General features: G+C 36.8%; 1 protein-coding gene across 3 annotated transcripts in view; it reads right to left on the bottom strand.

Annotated features, from left to right (window-relative positions):
• Positions 1 to 2,534: 2,534 nt before the first annotated feature.
• The window catches only part of SPPL2A (signal peptide peptidase like 2A), a 52,967-nt gene continuing 38,972 nt past the window's right edge, over positions 2,535 to 16,529 (bottom strand). For all 3 annotated transcript variants that reach the window (XM_043471997.1, XM_043471998.1, XM_043472000.1), the window contains 2 exons: positions 15,534 to 15,694; positions 2,535 to 6,381 (listed from right to left, as the gene is read on the bottom strand). In XM_043471997.1, the coding sequence (XP_043327932.1) occupies positions 6,307 to 6,381; positions 15,534 to 15,694 (236 nt within the window). In that variant the 3' untranslated portion in view covers positions 2,535 to 6,306. The remainder of the gene's footprint in view (positions 6,382 to 15,533; positions 15,695 to 16,529) is intronic.

Below are 16,529 nucleotides of genomic sequence, written 5' to 3'. Positions count from 1 at the left end.
ATTCAAGTGAGGACTCATTTGTAAAAAATAAATTGCTTGGTTTTCTAAAGCTAGCAGAATCTATTGGTAAGTAACTATTAATTAGAACCCAAATGATACCTTTCCCACTTACCTGGAGAGGTGACCCTATGATCTAAATTGGAAAGTTGTGTTTAACATAATAACATGTAAAATAGTAATTTTCAGCCAGGGGTAAGAACCATTTACCCCAACCCCCTAAGAGAGCTGTTAAGAATTACTACTTTGCTCTCATTTACAGAGCTCTCTCTCCAGAATTCTGCTGAATCTGGCTATTGCTGCAAGTGCAAAGTGTCTACTCTAAGAGCTCATGTGCAGGTTGTTGAAATTTCCAAATTTTTACCAAGAATACTTTGTTATCATCAGGGTCGCCTGGAATTGGACATTGTTTTCTTTTTTTTTCATTTATTTTTATTAGTTGGAGGCTAATTGCTTTACAATATTGTAGTGGTTTTTGCCATACATTGACATGAATCAGCCATGGATTTATATGTGTTCCCCATCCCGATCCCCCCTTCCGCCTCCCTCCCCAACCAATCCTTCTGGGTCTTCCCAGTGCACCAGCCCTAAGTGGACATTGTTTTCCATTGTTAATGCCCTTCGATGATACATTATTATTATTATTTTTTAATGATACATTATTTTTATTTTTGCTTTTTTTTGGCCTTGCCACTCAGTTTATGGGATCTTAGTTCCCTGACCAGGGACTGAGCTGGGACCCACAGTGAAAGCACTCGGCCCTAACTAGTGGACCACCAGGGAATTTCCACTTTTGCTTTAATTTTTTGTGGGACTTCTGGTTAAGGGTGACAAGAAATATTGAAAACTTCTGATATTGATTCTAGAGTCTTCATGCAATTATAGAAATGGGAATGAGCTTAAAAAATTAAGTTCTACTGCTATTTTCAAGCAAAGCAAAATGAATTTCAAGCTAATAAGCATAATTTATAAAGAACATAAATTTTAAAATAAAAGATATGACAACTGGGGAACTTCCCTGTCTAGTGGTTAAGACTCTATGCCCCCACAGCAAGGGGGACAGGTTCTATCCCTAGTCAGGGAACTAAGATCTGTATGCTGCGTGGTGTGACCAAAAAATCAAAAAATCATGATAAAAAATAAATAAAAAACATGACAATTGGTTAAATATTTCTCCCTTTAGTCCCACTATACATTATACTGTTTACAAAGCTTAGTACCCAAAGAAAATGAAAAGAGTATTTTATTAACCAACTATTAGTATGAATACCTATTAAGAGGGGAGTAATTCAGTATTTTCTATGATTTGTATTTTGAATCTTAATAGATGTATATTGTTGGGGTCTGTGCGTGGGTTGGAAAAGAATTTCCAGACATCAGGCAGAATGACAGGAAAATCAGGTTTATGAGTGAGAGACACTGTTAGAACAGTGGGCTGGCTCAAGCGAGAGCCGATCCCTTTCACAGGTCAGTAGTCAATTTTTATAGCCTCAAGACAGAAAATTCCTACTGGAAGGGAGACATTAGGTGATTGGCTAGGATGCTAGAGGGTAGGTATTTTACCTAGTATGGGGTTAGGGAACCGGCTGGTTTAGATCCTAAGGCTAATGGCAACAGCTGCTATGGGGCTTAGTCACTTCCAGAGATTTTTGTTCTGTGACCCTGGCATGCTGCAGTCCATGGGGTCAGAGTCAGACATGACTGAGCGACTGAACTGAACTGAACTGACCTTGGTATAGGGCTCCATATATCTATGACGGAAAATGTAAGTGGTACAAGAGTATACGATGAAAAATAAGCCTCCCTCTCACTGCTGTGCTCAAGCCATCATACTCCCTCTCTTCCTAAAGACAGCCTCTCTTTCCAGTTTCTTTCGCATCTTTTCAGGTATATGGGCCTGTGGAATGAAACAAAATCCCTTCCCAGATGACACTAGTGGTAAAGAAACCTGCCTGCCATGGGGGTATAAAGAGACACGGGTTCTATCCCTGACTCAGGAAGATCCCCTGGAGGAGGGCATGGCAACCCACCCCAGTATTCTTGCCTGGAGAATCCCTTGGACAGAGGAACCTGATGGGCTACAGTCCATGGGGGTGGCAAAGAGTTGGACATGACTGAAGCAACTTTAATGCATAGAGGGGACAGGACTCCTTAACATGTGGTCAAGACATATGTATCTGGGCCATCCACATGCGAGTTAAAAAAAAAACAGTACAATGGCAGCAGGAATCTTAGTAACTTGTGAGAATATCAGCAAAGCTGCAAATGCTAGGGATATTCATTACAAAGGGTATGATAATTTCTTGGTTTACAAAAAGTCTACACATACATCAATTCAATAAATACTTATTAAGGGTCATTACGTATCAATAGAAATTTCTAGTAAATGATATTTGTGGAATCTAGGTTATGGATAATTTGTCAGAGTTAAAATAACTACACATTTTTGTGATTATTATGATTTTTATCTTATGTGAACAAGATCTAGTAGCTTTCAGTTCATTTTCAATTATTTTTCAAATGAAAACAAAGTCAAATTTTATTTTAAAATAGAATTTATTGAATACATAGTGAATTCAATACACTAAAAAAACTTTTTCTTGTCAGTATTGGCACATAATGAAGAGATTTAAAGCACTGCCAAATTAACACTTCAAAAATTTTTAAATCATGTTCCATAAAAAAATAAAGCCTAGTAGTATTATAAAAGTACTAATTTACACTAACATATCAAAGGGTTAAAAGAATTCCACACTCAAAATTTTAAGAAGTAAAAATTCAATCATGTATTTTAAAATAGGTTCTCATGTGATAAAAAGACAACAGAAGGTATAAAAGGGGCAAAATCCACCTAATTTATACTGACTTGTCTCACTGGGAAATCCTATAGGCTGACCAGGTAAATTTTAGATATTGAAAAAAAAATCCATATTCTGAAGGAAAAGCAGTTGTTTATATTTTATGCCTAATCAAAGAAATACATGATGACATTAAATATTCTACATTTTTTCTTTTAGTTGTCCCTTAATTGCCAACAATGTAGGACTATTCTAAAAAACCTAGTTTAAAACTTTTTCCCCCAATAAACATTTTCTTAGATACAAAAGCTGTCCTTAATTATGGAAACATTAAACAAGGACATTTATAATCTTTACTGTAATATGGCCACTATAATACTCTTGTGATCGAATCATAAGATTCGTAATTTCTTTCAAATTCCAAAATGTTCAGTAATTTGATTCAGATCTCCTGAATTTACAGAGTATCTTTCTTGCAGGAAGCATAAAATGATTTTTGTTCAGGATTTTGATTTTATTTTCATTACCCTCCCCAACCCCCTTTAGAGTTACCTCTGAGGTAAATAGAGCACTGAAAACATCAACAAATTTTTAAACTGCAAAACTGGTTATCTGGCATCATCTTGAATAAATTCAGCATTTTCCCTTGTTAATTGGAAAATACAAAGCCTTCAAACTAGTATAATCCACTAGTTTGAAAAGCAATTTCTATTTTTGAAGTCTCATTAACTGAGATTAGGTTGAAATTTTAGAGACAAATCTTAAATAAATTAGTTCAAATATGAAAATAAATTTTGCTTATACCTAAGGCAGAAATTGGGCTTTCCAGGTGGCGCTAGTGGTAAAGAACCTGCCTGCTGATGCAGGATACACAAGAAACACAGGTTTGATCCCTGGGTCGGGAAGATTCCCTGGAGGAGAGCATGGCAACCCACTCCAGTATTCCTGCCTGGAGAATCCCACGGATAGAGGAGCCTGGTGGGCTATGGCCCAGAGGGTTGCAGAGTCAGACATGGCTGAAGTGACTTAGCATGTACGCACACAAGGCAGAAATTAAAAGAGCAAAGGAAAACTGAAAAGCTCATTTGTATTTACTACAAATGTACCATTTCATCAAAATCTCTATGAACATGTAACTAAAATCAGTGAATGCCAACAGAAGAGTTAAAACTTTCTTCCTTCAAAAGAAAAATAAATTGCTGAGTCTACAAATAAGATATTGCTAATCTAAAAAAAATCTACAAGCTAGAAGAAAACAATGTAGCAGAATTTCAAAGTCCTTTCCCACAAAACTCATGTTTACCTTTGTTGAACTGAAGTAAAAATCATCTGCTTTTACAGTTTGAGAAAAAATGATACAGTCTTCTAAAGGCAAACTTTCATCTTTCCTATCCTCTGTTCATATTTTGATTCCCCAAATAAAATATTTCTGCACTTTACTGTAATTTTTATAAATATTTTCAGTTCAGTTGCTAGAAGGATTAAGTAATACAAAGTTGACACTGAAGACAAAGAAACTCAAGGAATTTCACTTTTTGTTTTTTCTATTTAATCAGTAAGATTTAAATAGCAAACTAGAACAAGATTTTACCTTCTTACTAGTGGTTGGATAAAGTAGAATTTGTATCAAAGAACTAAAATTCCAGTTTTCTAGGTATAAAATTTTCTGTAGCATTCTTCATAAAATGTGGTCGAAGTTTTTGAATATCCTAAAGCTGGAATAAGAGTGCAGATAACTTTACTTAAGAAACCTGTATTTTTGGCAAACATTTTATTGATATTATAAATGAAAATATAGTTGGGAGCTTTCACCTGGCACTTAATCTGTTCTTCTCTCTATCCGAGTCTGCCAAATAAATTAGACTCTTTGGAAAAAAGTCAAACTTGATATTATGGAGGCAAAATCATCATGAACTCTTACTTGTCAGATAGTTATTTGTCATTTATTTGTCATAAACCAAGTGACCCATAAGTCTATTAAGTAGAAAGAAGGGCTGTCAAGGGAGCTTCTATATCTGTAAATTACTCAGTAATTTAACAATCTGGGAAGATATCAATGAATCAAAAGCATCTAATTCCCTCAAATGTTAAACTTAGGTCAAACATCAAAGGTTTGATCCATTTTTGAAAGGCATTAACTTTATCTTTTAATCAGTTAAACTGGCCTTAGAATGAAAAATTGTAGATGTGTTCACATATCTTATACATTATTTACAGAGAAATACAAAATCTTGCTATCTTTGCAATCACTTTTCATTTGGGGATTTCTTAACAGAAAAGAAAACAGACAATCTGACCTATGACTCGCAGGATAATGTTCAAGTTCACATATGAGATTGAACAAAGAAAGAAAATTTTTTCAAGTTGGAAGGTAGCAGAGTGATTACTTGGTCTAACAAACTCATTTTGCAGAAGAGAAAACTGAGATACAATTGCATTGAGCTAATAAAATTTACTCAAATTTTGTAATTAAATTGAGACTAACACCCAGTATCTTGTCTTCTGTCTCCAATTCTTTCCTCTGAAGCACAGTTTGTACATTAGTAAACCATGCTTCACCCAAATTTTAAAAAGCTAACAGTGGTCTCCCATGGGGAAAGGAGTAGGAATGGGGGGGGGGGGGCGGCAGATAGAGGAAGGGATTATTAGAGATGTTAATACTCAAGCAATGAGTCATATGTATTAATATATAATTTTCTAAGAAAAATAATTTTTACAAAATATTAAGTCTTAACATTAGCAGATCCAAACTTCAGAGATCAGAAATACCACAGTGGAATTACAGGTTAGTTTAGAAATTTAAGCTACATCTTCAAGGAAACAGAAGACCACTGAAAAATGTGGATTTCAATTTTTGTTTCCTTTCAAATGACTAGTTTTATATGTTTCTCTATAAATGGAAAAATATTCTAATATAACATATGCAATCTGAAGTAATTTAGGTTCTCAAGTTTAAAAAAGGATTGGGATTTTTTAAAACTTATGCTACAAAAATACACTTTTATCTGTATTCCCAAATCATGTATTTCTAACCTCTGCAGTGATAAAAGGTCCAAAATTCCACTGCTGAACTGCCTTCTTGAATGATCTTAAACAGTTAGTTCTATAGAGCATAAAGTTTGCATAATTCTTTACAGTAGTATCTGCTCGGAAATTCACTTTGACAAATACTTTTATCTATCATTAGAGTTGAAAGAAACAGACTTTAGTAAGACAAGTACAGGGGTGGGTGAAGAGTTTTTTTTTTATAAAAATATACTATATATAATACATCCTGAAAACTACACAGACCATATGCTTTTATTTAATGTGAAGGCACAACTTTAACATAGTTAAAAGCAATTGTATTTTAATTATTTGTCATGTAATTGTCAGTACCAGCTCTTACAGATACATATTTGCAAGCATATCATTGAAGTTTCTTTCAGATTGTCAATTCAAAAGTCAATTTAAAAAGTCAAACTCTATTTGTAGAAAATCAATCGACACATTATTGCACGTCCACATAATATTATTGTTGGACAATCTGTTCACCAGCAGTCCCAGGGTTTTCTTCATTTGTTGCAGAGTCCAGATGGTCCATCATCTAGGCATAAATAAAAGATGTTAGGAAATGTAAATTTTCAACTTGCCCCCAGTCACTAATTTGGCAAAAGGATTCCGAGTTTAAAAAAAAAAAAAAAAGAAAAGACACAGTGTTCCACTGAACCAAGCACTCCTTTTGGAGCAATGTACTATTTCCACAGCCACATTCCTCAGGACATGCTCAGGGTGACAACTCCTTCAGGAAGCCTAATCACTGGACTCAGGGCCAATCTGATAAGTGCTTTCTCTGGATCTTCCACTATTTCCACCTCCCAATATGAATATCACCCTGTGTGGCAGTGGAGACTCCACCACAAGATATTCCTGATGCTTATTGTAGGACTCTATTTCAAGCAGTGTCCACTCCTAGAGGTAGAAAACTAAAACTGGCTCCAAAAATCACTATGCTGGTTCAGGGACAGTGTAACCTGGTTGATGCCTTGAATATTGACCTTAGGATAATTTAAAAATGACATATGAAATTTTTAAAAGATTGTATGAAAAAAATTTCTACTAAGAAAAAAGAAATTAAAAGTACTTAAAGGTCAAATGATATCTAAAAACAAAATCAAGAAGAATACATTTGCTATAGACTATTTTAGCAGAATTACCAGTTAAAACTTTTCTCAAATGATCACTTCAACTCTTCTCATATTCTCACAAAAATTTATCATATTTGGGAATATGATAACTGCTTAAATATTTTCAGTGTTTTTACCCTGTTCTTCATATAAAACTACCTAAAAATAGAAAAAAAACAATTTCATGTCTTTCTGAAGACTGTCAAAGATTTTTAGATTAGTGATTAAATTTAAATACTGGATTTAGAAAAGGCAGAGGAACCAGGGATCAAATTGCTAGATCATTGAAAAAGCAAGCAATTTCCAGAAAAACATCTACTTCTGCTTTATTGACTATGTGAAAGCCTTTGATTGTGTGGATCACAACAAACTGTGGAAAATTCTTCAAGAGATGAGAATACTAGACCACCTGACCTGCCTCCTGAGAAATCTGTGTGCAGGTGAAGAAGCAACAGTTAGAACTGGACATGGAATGAAAGACTGGTTCCAAATCGGGAAAGGAGTATGTCAAGGCTGTATATTGTCACCCTGCTTACTTAACCTATATGCAGAGTACATCATGAGAAATGCCAGGCTGTATGAAGCAGAAGCTGGAATCAAGATTGCCAGGAGAAATATCAACCTCAGATATGCAGATGACACCACCCCTTATGGCAGAAAGCGAGTAAGAACTAAAGAGTCTCTTGATGAAATCGAAAGAGGACAGTGAAAAAGTTGGCTTATAGCTCAACATTCAGAAAACAAAGATCACGGCATCCAATCCCATCACTTCATGGCAAATAGATGGGGAAACAACGGAAACAGTGACAGACTTTATCATCTTGGGCTCCAAAATCACTGCAGATGGTGACTGCAGCCATAAAATTAAAAGACGCTTGCTCCTTGGAAGAAAAGCTATGGCCAACCTAGACAGCATATTAAAAAGCAAAGACATTACTTTGCTGACAAAGGTCCATTTAGTCAAAGCTATGGTTTTTCCAGTAGTCATGTATGATGTGAGAGGTGGACTATAAAGAAAGCTGAGCGCCAAAGAATTGATGCTTTTGAACTGTGGTGTTGGAGAAGACACTTGAGAGTCTCTTGGACTGCAAGATCCAACCAGTCAATCCTAAAGGAAATCAGCCCTGAATATTCATTGGAAGGACTGATGCTGAAACTGAAACTCCAATACTCTGGCCACCTGATACAAAGAACTCACTCATTGGAAAAGACCCTGATGCTGGGAAAGATTGAAGGAGGGAGGAAAACGGGACAACAATGGATGAGATGGTTGGATGGCATCACCAACTCAATGGACATGAGTTTGAGTAAGCTCTGGGAGTTGGTGATGGACAGGGAAGCCTGGTGTGCTGCAGTCCATGGGTTGCAAAGAGTCGGACACGACTGAGTGACTGAACTGAACTAATGTACTTTTTCCCTTCTTCATCAAGAAGTAGAAGACAAGCAAGATAAATATTCCTATTTTTAAAATCTGCGTCTAAAAGCTTTAGTGTTTTTGGGGAGAGGGAGCAGAGAAAAGAATAATTCCAAATGGGGTCTCTGGAATTTGCCAGACAAAGAAGAATACAAACATGAGCTGAAGCTTTCAGTTGACAACTGTCTCAAGTGATGGAGTCAGATTATAAAATCCAAACCTGCTTATATTCTATGAATCATTTCAAGCCCCTAAACAATCAGTTTTGTGGTCCTCTATTTGCCAAAGATATCCCTAAGATTATAGTAACTGCATATTCATAGCACTTCTGGAGTGAGGGAGTAAAGCCCAAATCAGGACAAGTAATAATAAAGATGAAGTTGTTGAAGAGCTGATTTTAGTTACAATTTAAATGAGAGGGAAAGGAGAAGCATATAAGATATATTTAGGCCCCTTTTTTCCCAGCAATGTAGACACTCTGGGTGTAAGAGGCTGGAGCTGTGGGGACAGAGAACTGAAGAATGGATGGTGGGGAAACACTCTTCTCCAAGACCTGCCGATCCTGGTAACTGTCACCTAATGAAGTAATAGTCTACACACTCTAAGTTATAATATGCTTCTTCTTTCCTAATCCTTTAGACACTTGATCTTAGCCAAAAGGCCGAGAAGCGATTTTCCTAATCCTTTAGTACCTCATTGGTACTGTAATTTAATTTCTAAATAAAGAGATATTAAAAAAAACACAAAACTTGTAAAACCAACTTATTGAGAAGGAATATCTCTACTCTGCATTTATTTTTCATCACTGACTTTTCAATAAAAACAGTACAGAAACAGAGAAGTGCAAACTTGAAACAGGTTTTTAAAAACACAACAAAAATTAACATAGGTATAAAATTAACTGGCAAAATTCATGTAAATTGTTTTATCACAATAAATAATTATTTTTTCATAGTAAATAAGCAAGCTCAAGTTGGAAAGATGTCCTCTGAAATTGGGTCAGCTAACCTGGCATTTACTGATAGCTCTGAACCAATCTCCTGAAACAGACTAATAAAAGTGCTCATGCTGCTGCAGTAACTGGAGAGCAGCTGACACTACAGCAGAGCTGTTCTACGTATCTCTATATTTTGACTTGTCAGTTACAGCTTGTGACTTCTAAAAATAATTAGAAGCACTAGTGACATTTAGCAGAGACAAACTCACTGTTTACTGAATATTAACAAACTGAAAACTTACTTCCCACCCATTGGAGGTTGCTGCATAAATCTAACTCCACTGATTTAGGATTAGAAGCAAAAAAAAATTCTCCCCAAACAATTTTCTATTAATTGTTCTATGTGCCAGAATAATTATGCCATGGCTTCAAGTTTCTCTCTAGAGAAAGAACACCTTAACTTTCTCTACACTCACTAGAAAATAAATGAAACTGAATACTGTAGCTCTTGAAGCAAGCCAGAAAAAAAAGATCATAAGAAATACAGGGTAAGTAGCTTTTAGCTATAGCAAAGAATATAAAATTAAGATTTCCAAAGTAGTAGTATATTAGTGAAATCCTATAGAAAAACATTACTTCCCTTGATCAGAGAAATTCATGGAAGGGCTAAAAGACTTCAAGTAAAATACTAAAGTATTTCTATGAAGTCTCTAAGTTTCAGTAATGAAAGAGGTATAATTTGTCCTTTGAAAACCACGTAAAAAGGTCATCAGGGCTAGCCGTGAATTAAAAATTTCCAGTGGAAAGTCCTGCTTTCTGCTACTCTTACACTCAGCTCTACTATCAGGGATTAGAATGAACCAAATGATAGCGGCATAAACAAACGTGCCACCACCTGAGACTCTGGTCTTAATTTGTGTTACTTACTTTACATTTGATTTTTTCAAACAGCAGCCAGAACTTTTGGCACTTGCAAAATGGTTCTATATAAAGACTGTAGAGATATAGAAGTCTAGTTCAGTATTTAAAAAGTGCCATACTTTTACACCTTGTAACAATTCTGGCAATTTTTTGAAGACTGCTAAAACACAATCCAAAAATTTATACACACACACAAAAGTGATTAAAAAGGTCAGTGGATTAAGGACTGAACATTCTAATTACTTTGCATGAATAATACCAATAAATATAGACTGAGAATTTACAGTGTGTAAAACAGTGTTATCAGCACTGTGGGTTTCTAACATCTAGGAGCTAATTAGTGAGGGTGTGCGTGCTCAGTCATGTCCGATTCTCTGTGATACTATGGGCTGTAGTCCACCAGGCTCCTCTGTCCATGGGATTTTCCAGGCAAGAATACTGGAATGGGTTGCCATTTCCTACTCCATGAAATCTTCCCGACCCAGGGGAACGACCCATATCTCATGTCATCGTTAGCAGGCAGTTTCTTTACCACTAGTGCTACCTGGGGAGGCATTCCTTCATAAATATCTACACTACAAGGCAGATTTTAATAAGTATTTAACATCAAAGTCTAAAGAAAGTATGGAGAAAGGTGAACCTAATTTCAAATGGAGAACTCCTGAGTATCTGCTTAGAGATGGCAGATTTTGACCTGGGAGTTACATAAGAGATACTCTGGGAACAGACAATGGAGGTAGGGGAGAAGAGTGAACTGTTAGCCAAAGAGATGAACCAGTAACTACCTGAGGGTTGTCTTCAGGGCTGACCCTCAGGTCTCTCCTACACTAAATTTCGACATAGCCTGCCTTTATTTTACCAGACTTGTTGAGGTTCCCTGTTCTACTTCCAAAGCCTCTACCAGCTTTATCTGATTTCAACATCCACTTGCCTTTCAAGGCCTTGGGCTAATTGATCTCTTTAGATTAGGTTCTCCTACCTGCCTGTAGATCCAACCTCACTTGATGAATGAGGAATCTTTAGAGATTAACTTGCCAGAACTGATGCCAAAGTCTATCATAATACTGTCTCCCACAAATAACAGCATTCAAGCTAAATTAACTTGGACCTTAAAGGTTAGACAAAAGAAATGAGAGGTTTTCTTTTTCACATTAACAGAAGGCATCACATTCTGTAACTTTTATTAAGGCTGTGTGTGTGTGGTGTCTGACTCTTTGTGACTTTATAGACAGTAGCCCACCAGGTTCCTCTGTCCATGGACTTCTCCAGGCAAGAATACTGGAGTGGGCAGCCATTCCCTTCTTCACACAATCTTCCCGACCCAGGGATCGAACCCGGGTCTCCTGCATTGCAGGCAGATTCTTTACCATCTGAGCCATGAGGGAAGCCCTAGCTGTAGGGAAAAATATACTATCTCCTGGTAGCAGTTTATAATATTCTGCAACTAGCTCGCCTAAAAGTTCGGCAAATGTCCATTCGTAATATTTTAAAATTTAGGGCACTGTGGGAAAATGACCATGTTTAACAAAATCTTTTCTCTGAGGCTTGTGATGGCCTTTCACAAGTAAGTTAAGAAAGCAGATTTAACAAATATCCAAAGTTTTAATATTCAAAACAGGAAAATGGAAATCAGTTAATGAAGAGAAAGATGATCACCAAAGCAACAAATTAAACCAAACAAAAAAACTCAATTCATACAAATAATAATAGCAAATACATTTATAGTGCTAATGATGTGCCATATACTGTGCTAAGCAGTTTGAATCTGTTACAACAACTCTGTGAGGTAGGCTGATTCCCATCCCATCTTACATTGGAGGAAACTGAGGCGCTGAGAAGTTAAGTAACTTGCCTAATGTCACATTACTAATAATTAACAAAACTTCAAACTTAGGTGGTCTGGCACCAGACTCCACACTGTTTATTACTATGTGGTATTTGAATTCTGAATGTCTTACCTAATGAAATTATGATGTGTGTGCGTGTGTGTTAGTTGCTCAGTCATGTCCAACTCTTCACAACCTCATGGACTGTAGCCCACCAGGCTCCTCTGTCCATTGGATTCTCCAGGCAAGAATACTACAGTGGGATGCTATTTCCTTCTCCAATGAAATTATGATACCACACTACAAGTGAGAAGTGTATAATCAAAACTGTCCTAACTTTTCAGACTCTTTAAAATGGATTTTCCTACAATCAATTCTTTTAGTTAGCTTCTGTGTCTTACAGTTAAGGCCCTGGAATCCACGGTTCTGGGGTGCTTACTATGGCTTTGGGTCTAGCTCCAATGATCTTAAACTTTATAGTAGCTGCTATGAATGGAGAAGGCAACGGCAACCTACTCCAGTACTCTTGCCTGGAAAATCCCACGGACGGAGGAGCCTGGTAGGCTGCAATCCATGGGGTCGCTAAGAGTCGGACACGACTGAGCGACTTCACTTTCACTATTTACTTTCATGCATTGGAGAAGGCAATGGCAACCAACCCCAGTGTTTTTGCCTGGAGAATCCCAGGGACGGGGGAGCCTGGTGGGCTGCCGTCTATGGGGTCGCACAGAGTCGGATACAACTGAAGTGACTTAGCAGCAGCAGCAGCAGCTGCTATGAAGTAGAATCATCATTTCAAAGTCATGATTTTTAAGAGTAAAATTCAGATGGTCCAGGGCAGAGCACTTATTCATAGGGAATATAAATGCATCCCTTGGTTGAAATCCATTCTTACCTAGCATCTCCTTTCTCCTCAATAAACAGCATAGAAAGGAGGAAAGGTGCTTATAATAAACCACTGCACCCTTAAAGCTGTACTAAAGGAGAAAGAAAAATTTACAAGTAAAAATGAAATACTGGTGATGAAAATAACAGCAAACATACTTAATTCCATAAGACAGTACCATGTGCTCTCACTAGCTGTCCCAAATTTAAACGCTAACTTAAAAAAGACTTAATGCCAACCCTAAACAAAGTTTCCCTGTGTTGAACATCCTCCTCCTGATTTACCTCATACTCAGTTAATAAGTTAAGTGCCCCTAAAAGTAGAAATATCTTGGTCACAGTTCTGTCCTGAGTCTTTTCTTCTGCCTCTACATTCTCACTCACTCAGAGTATGCTAGTAACACTCCCAAATTTCTGTCTCTAATTAGGCCTATCTCCTGCATATCAGATGTTTATTCAACTGCTGATTTCTCTTTTCCTGGTAGTCCTCTAGGTATTTTGAAATTTCCAACACTGAATTCATCATCTTATCTCAAATCTGTTGCCCTTCTTAATCTCAGTGAATGGTATCACTATCTACCCACTCAGTTACTCCAGCCAAAAACCCTGGATTCTACTTTCTTCTCTTCTCCCTAACTGAATCTATCACCAGGTCGCATTTATTAGGCTTCTAAATTTCTCTTGACTTTGTTCACTTCTCTGAGTACCGTGTTAATTCTGGCTACTACAGCTTCTCCTTTTAATAGCTGCCTCAAGTTTTGCCTTCTTTCAATCCATTTTCTAGATTTCTTAAAACTCTTAAATGGTCTCCAATGTTCTTAGGAGAGGGTCCAAGCTCTTTAATGTGGCTTGTAAGTCCACACAGCCTCTTTCCCTTGCTTCCTTCTCCAGTCTTCATTTCCTGCACTCCCCTATTCTTATTCAATAGGATGGCCACTCTAACTGCCATGTGGTTCCTAAATCTGTCAAAGCTCTTCCCTCTGAGCCTTTGAAGTCATGGTTCTTTCAACATGGAACACAAGGCTCAGTCTTAAAGCTTCAACATAAACATAACATTATTTTAAGAAGTCTTCCTTGCCCACATCACCTTTGACTGTCTCAAAACCATAAGCACTGGTGTCCCACCTCTAGTCTTCAAGGCACCCTGCCATAACTAATGCATTCATCACACTTTATTGTTAGTGACTCTATCTGTATCCTCCAAGAGACTCTAACTTTCAAGAGGCTATGAGACTAGGCTCGTTTCTAACTTGTTCATCTTTTATCATCAGCACCTAAAATAGTATCTGGCTCATAGACCTGCTCAATAAACATTTGCTAAATGAAGAAACAGATAACTATTTTTAAAAAAAATGATGACAAACAGCACCTCTTCGGATATGACTTTCAAAACTAGTATTAGAGTTTGTGCTGTAGGACATACTTTTACTTTGAAAAAAATCTATAAAACATTCCATGTGAGTGTCATCTTCATGGAAGTTACAAGCTACCTTATTAGTTGAGTCAAGGACCTTGTGGCCATAAACTAATTCAATGTGTATAAATACAAGTTGAGAAACTGGAATTGGGAGGTAGGAAGGGCAGGTATTCTAATCTCAAAGAAATTGCAAGACTTATCCCAAAGAATTCTAGGCTGGTGCTTTTTTCAATTCTGTTAATAGTAGTCTAACTTAATGTGCAAATCACCTCTTGTTAAATAAAGAGGACACTAGAACCAAGCACAAAATGGATATGAACTTTGAACTGTTTGTCTACTAACGGAATTACAGCTATCTACCCAAAGTATCTTTAGTTTTGTTCATGCGATCACTGAAACAAAAGCATGAGAGTGGATGGTGGAACATAGTTTGCTGTAATAGGGCAAAGCAGAGTTAACTGCCTCATGAAGGAATCAATGCCATGACCCTGACCTCAACAGGCTAGAGTTTCCCAACTCTCTTTAATTTCAATGCAAACAAACAAACTTTAGAGGAATACCGATAACATTTAGGAAAAGAACAAAGGGCTTTAACTTCAATGAAGAAACAACTCAAACATCATAGATTCTGCTACCTGGATATCCTCTGTTGTAGGAATTTTACAGAAAAGGCAGTCTTGATCCGTTTAAACCTGAAATGAGTGCCTACTTTCATTTGGTTGGGCCCATTTAGATGCTGGAGAGAGTATACTTTTTAATCTGCAAAACCTGAGGACTCTTACTATAAATAGCTAGTGGTGTCAGCATCAAAATTTAGTACTTAAACATGGCTCTTATCTTTCATGAAGTCGACTTTTGTGTGGATTCTGAAAAGTCATGTTGAAATGCTGTTTTGATTTTCCCTGATGCCCTCCCATACTTCTTGGTACTTTTATCTTGAGTCACCAGAATTTTGGCATCAGATTGCAGTGAGGATGAGAAGTGATAACGCAGCAGGTGACAAGTAAGGGGGTAGTGATGGAAAAAAACTTAGGACACCCTGATAAATTCAAGGCAACTTTTAGGCATGTAAAAGCTTTGAGAATAAATATATAAAGCTTTGATATATACAAGTAGTTCCCAACCAAAGTTAGGCAATGTCATAACGTGGTAACCAAGATATAAGCACATACCTGATAGCTGCTACCTTTCCAGAACTTTTTCATTTCCTTTCGTCTCCAGGCAACAAGTGAGGCAGTAATAAGTGTGCAAGGTACTAAGTAGAGGAGAGCAGGTTGCCCCTTTTTCATCAGCACCAGAACAACAAAGGTAAGAATCATGCCAATGGCATAGGCTGCAAGAATATCAAGTATCAGTCATTTCCATGCTGTCAACGGTGGATTTTAATACCCTCACTGAAGTACTGGTTTTCAATATTTCTCAGAATGTTTTTGCCCTATGACTTCTTCTCATAATTTCATTATTATCCTAGAGAGTAGTCAGGAGAGACATTCTACAGAGCTTTTGAAAAATGTGGAAACTGTTTAGTATTTCCACTAAAATTAATCATTAATAACATAATTAATCCTTAATCATTGATAATGAATTCAAGAAAGTCTCAGTTATCTGCCACTATTAAGGATCTTAAGTTGTTCCACATATTAGATAACTAAAATCTGTGCCTACAGGTACCAAAGGTTGTTTTAAAAAATCTTTCTAATATTGATTATATACTTCCTGGTCATCTTCAACAACTGCATATCAAACTTCATTTGATCTTTTATTAATGACTCTGGGTCTCATTAGGAACACTGGATCTCAGACAACTGGAACTCGTAGGGCTTTTACGGACAATGCAGTCCACCTTCTCGTTTTATAGATGATGCAATGGAGGACCAGTGAAGAGAGTTGCCCAAAGTTACAACGGAGGAATACTGAAGTAAAATGAGGCAATGGAGGACCAGTGAAGTTAAGGGAGTTGGCCTAATTTACAGTCTTTTTTTGTCTTTTCACTGAATGTTTTTTTATTCGATCACACTGACTAGTGCTGCATGCTAACATGTTAATGCCTTTAGGGAGTATCATACTTAATGGCCTCAGACTGCTTTTATTATTTCGTTATAATTTTCCCCCCTTTCTTCATCCTTTCACTAATTTAGCTGTTCTTTCTCGTTGTCAGAGTAACTATT

Source organism: Cervus canadensis, chromosome 6, assembly GCF_019320065.1.
Source record: "Cervus canadensis isolate Bull #8, Minnesota chromosome 6, ASM1932006v1, whole genome shotgun sequence".
Lineage (NCBI taxonomy): Eukaryota > Metazoa > Chordata > Mammalia > Artiodactyla > Cervidae > Cervus > Cervus canadensis.
This window is presented reverse-complemented; position numbering and strand designations above follow the sequence as displayed.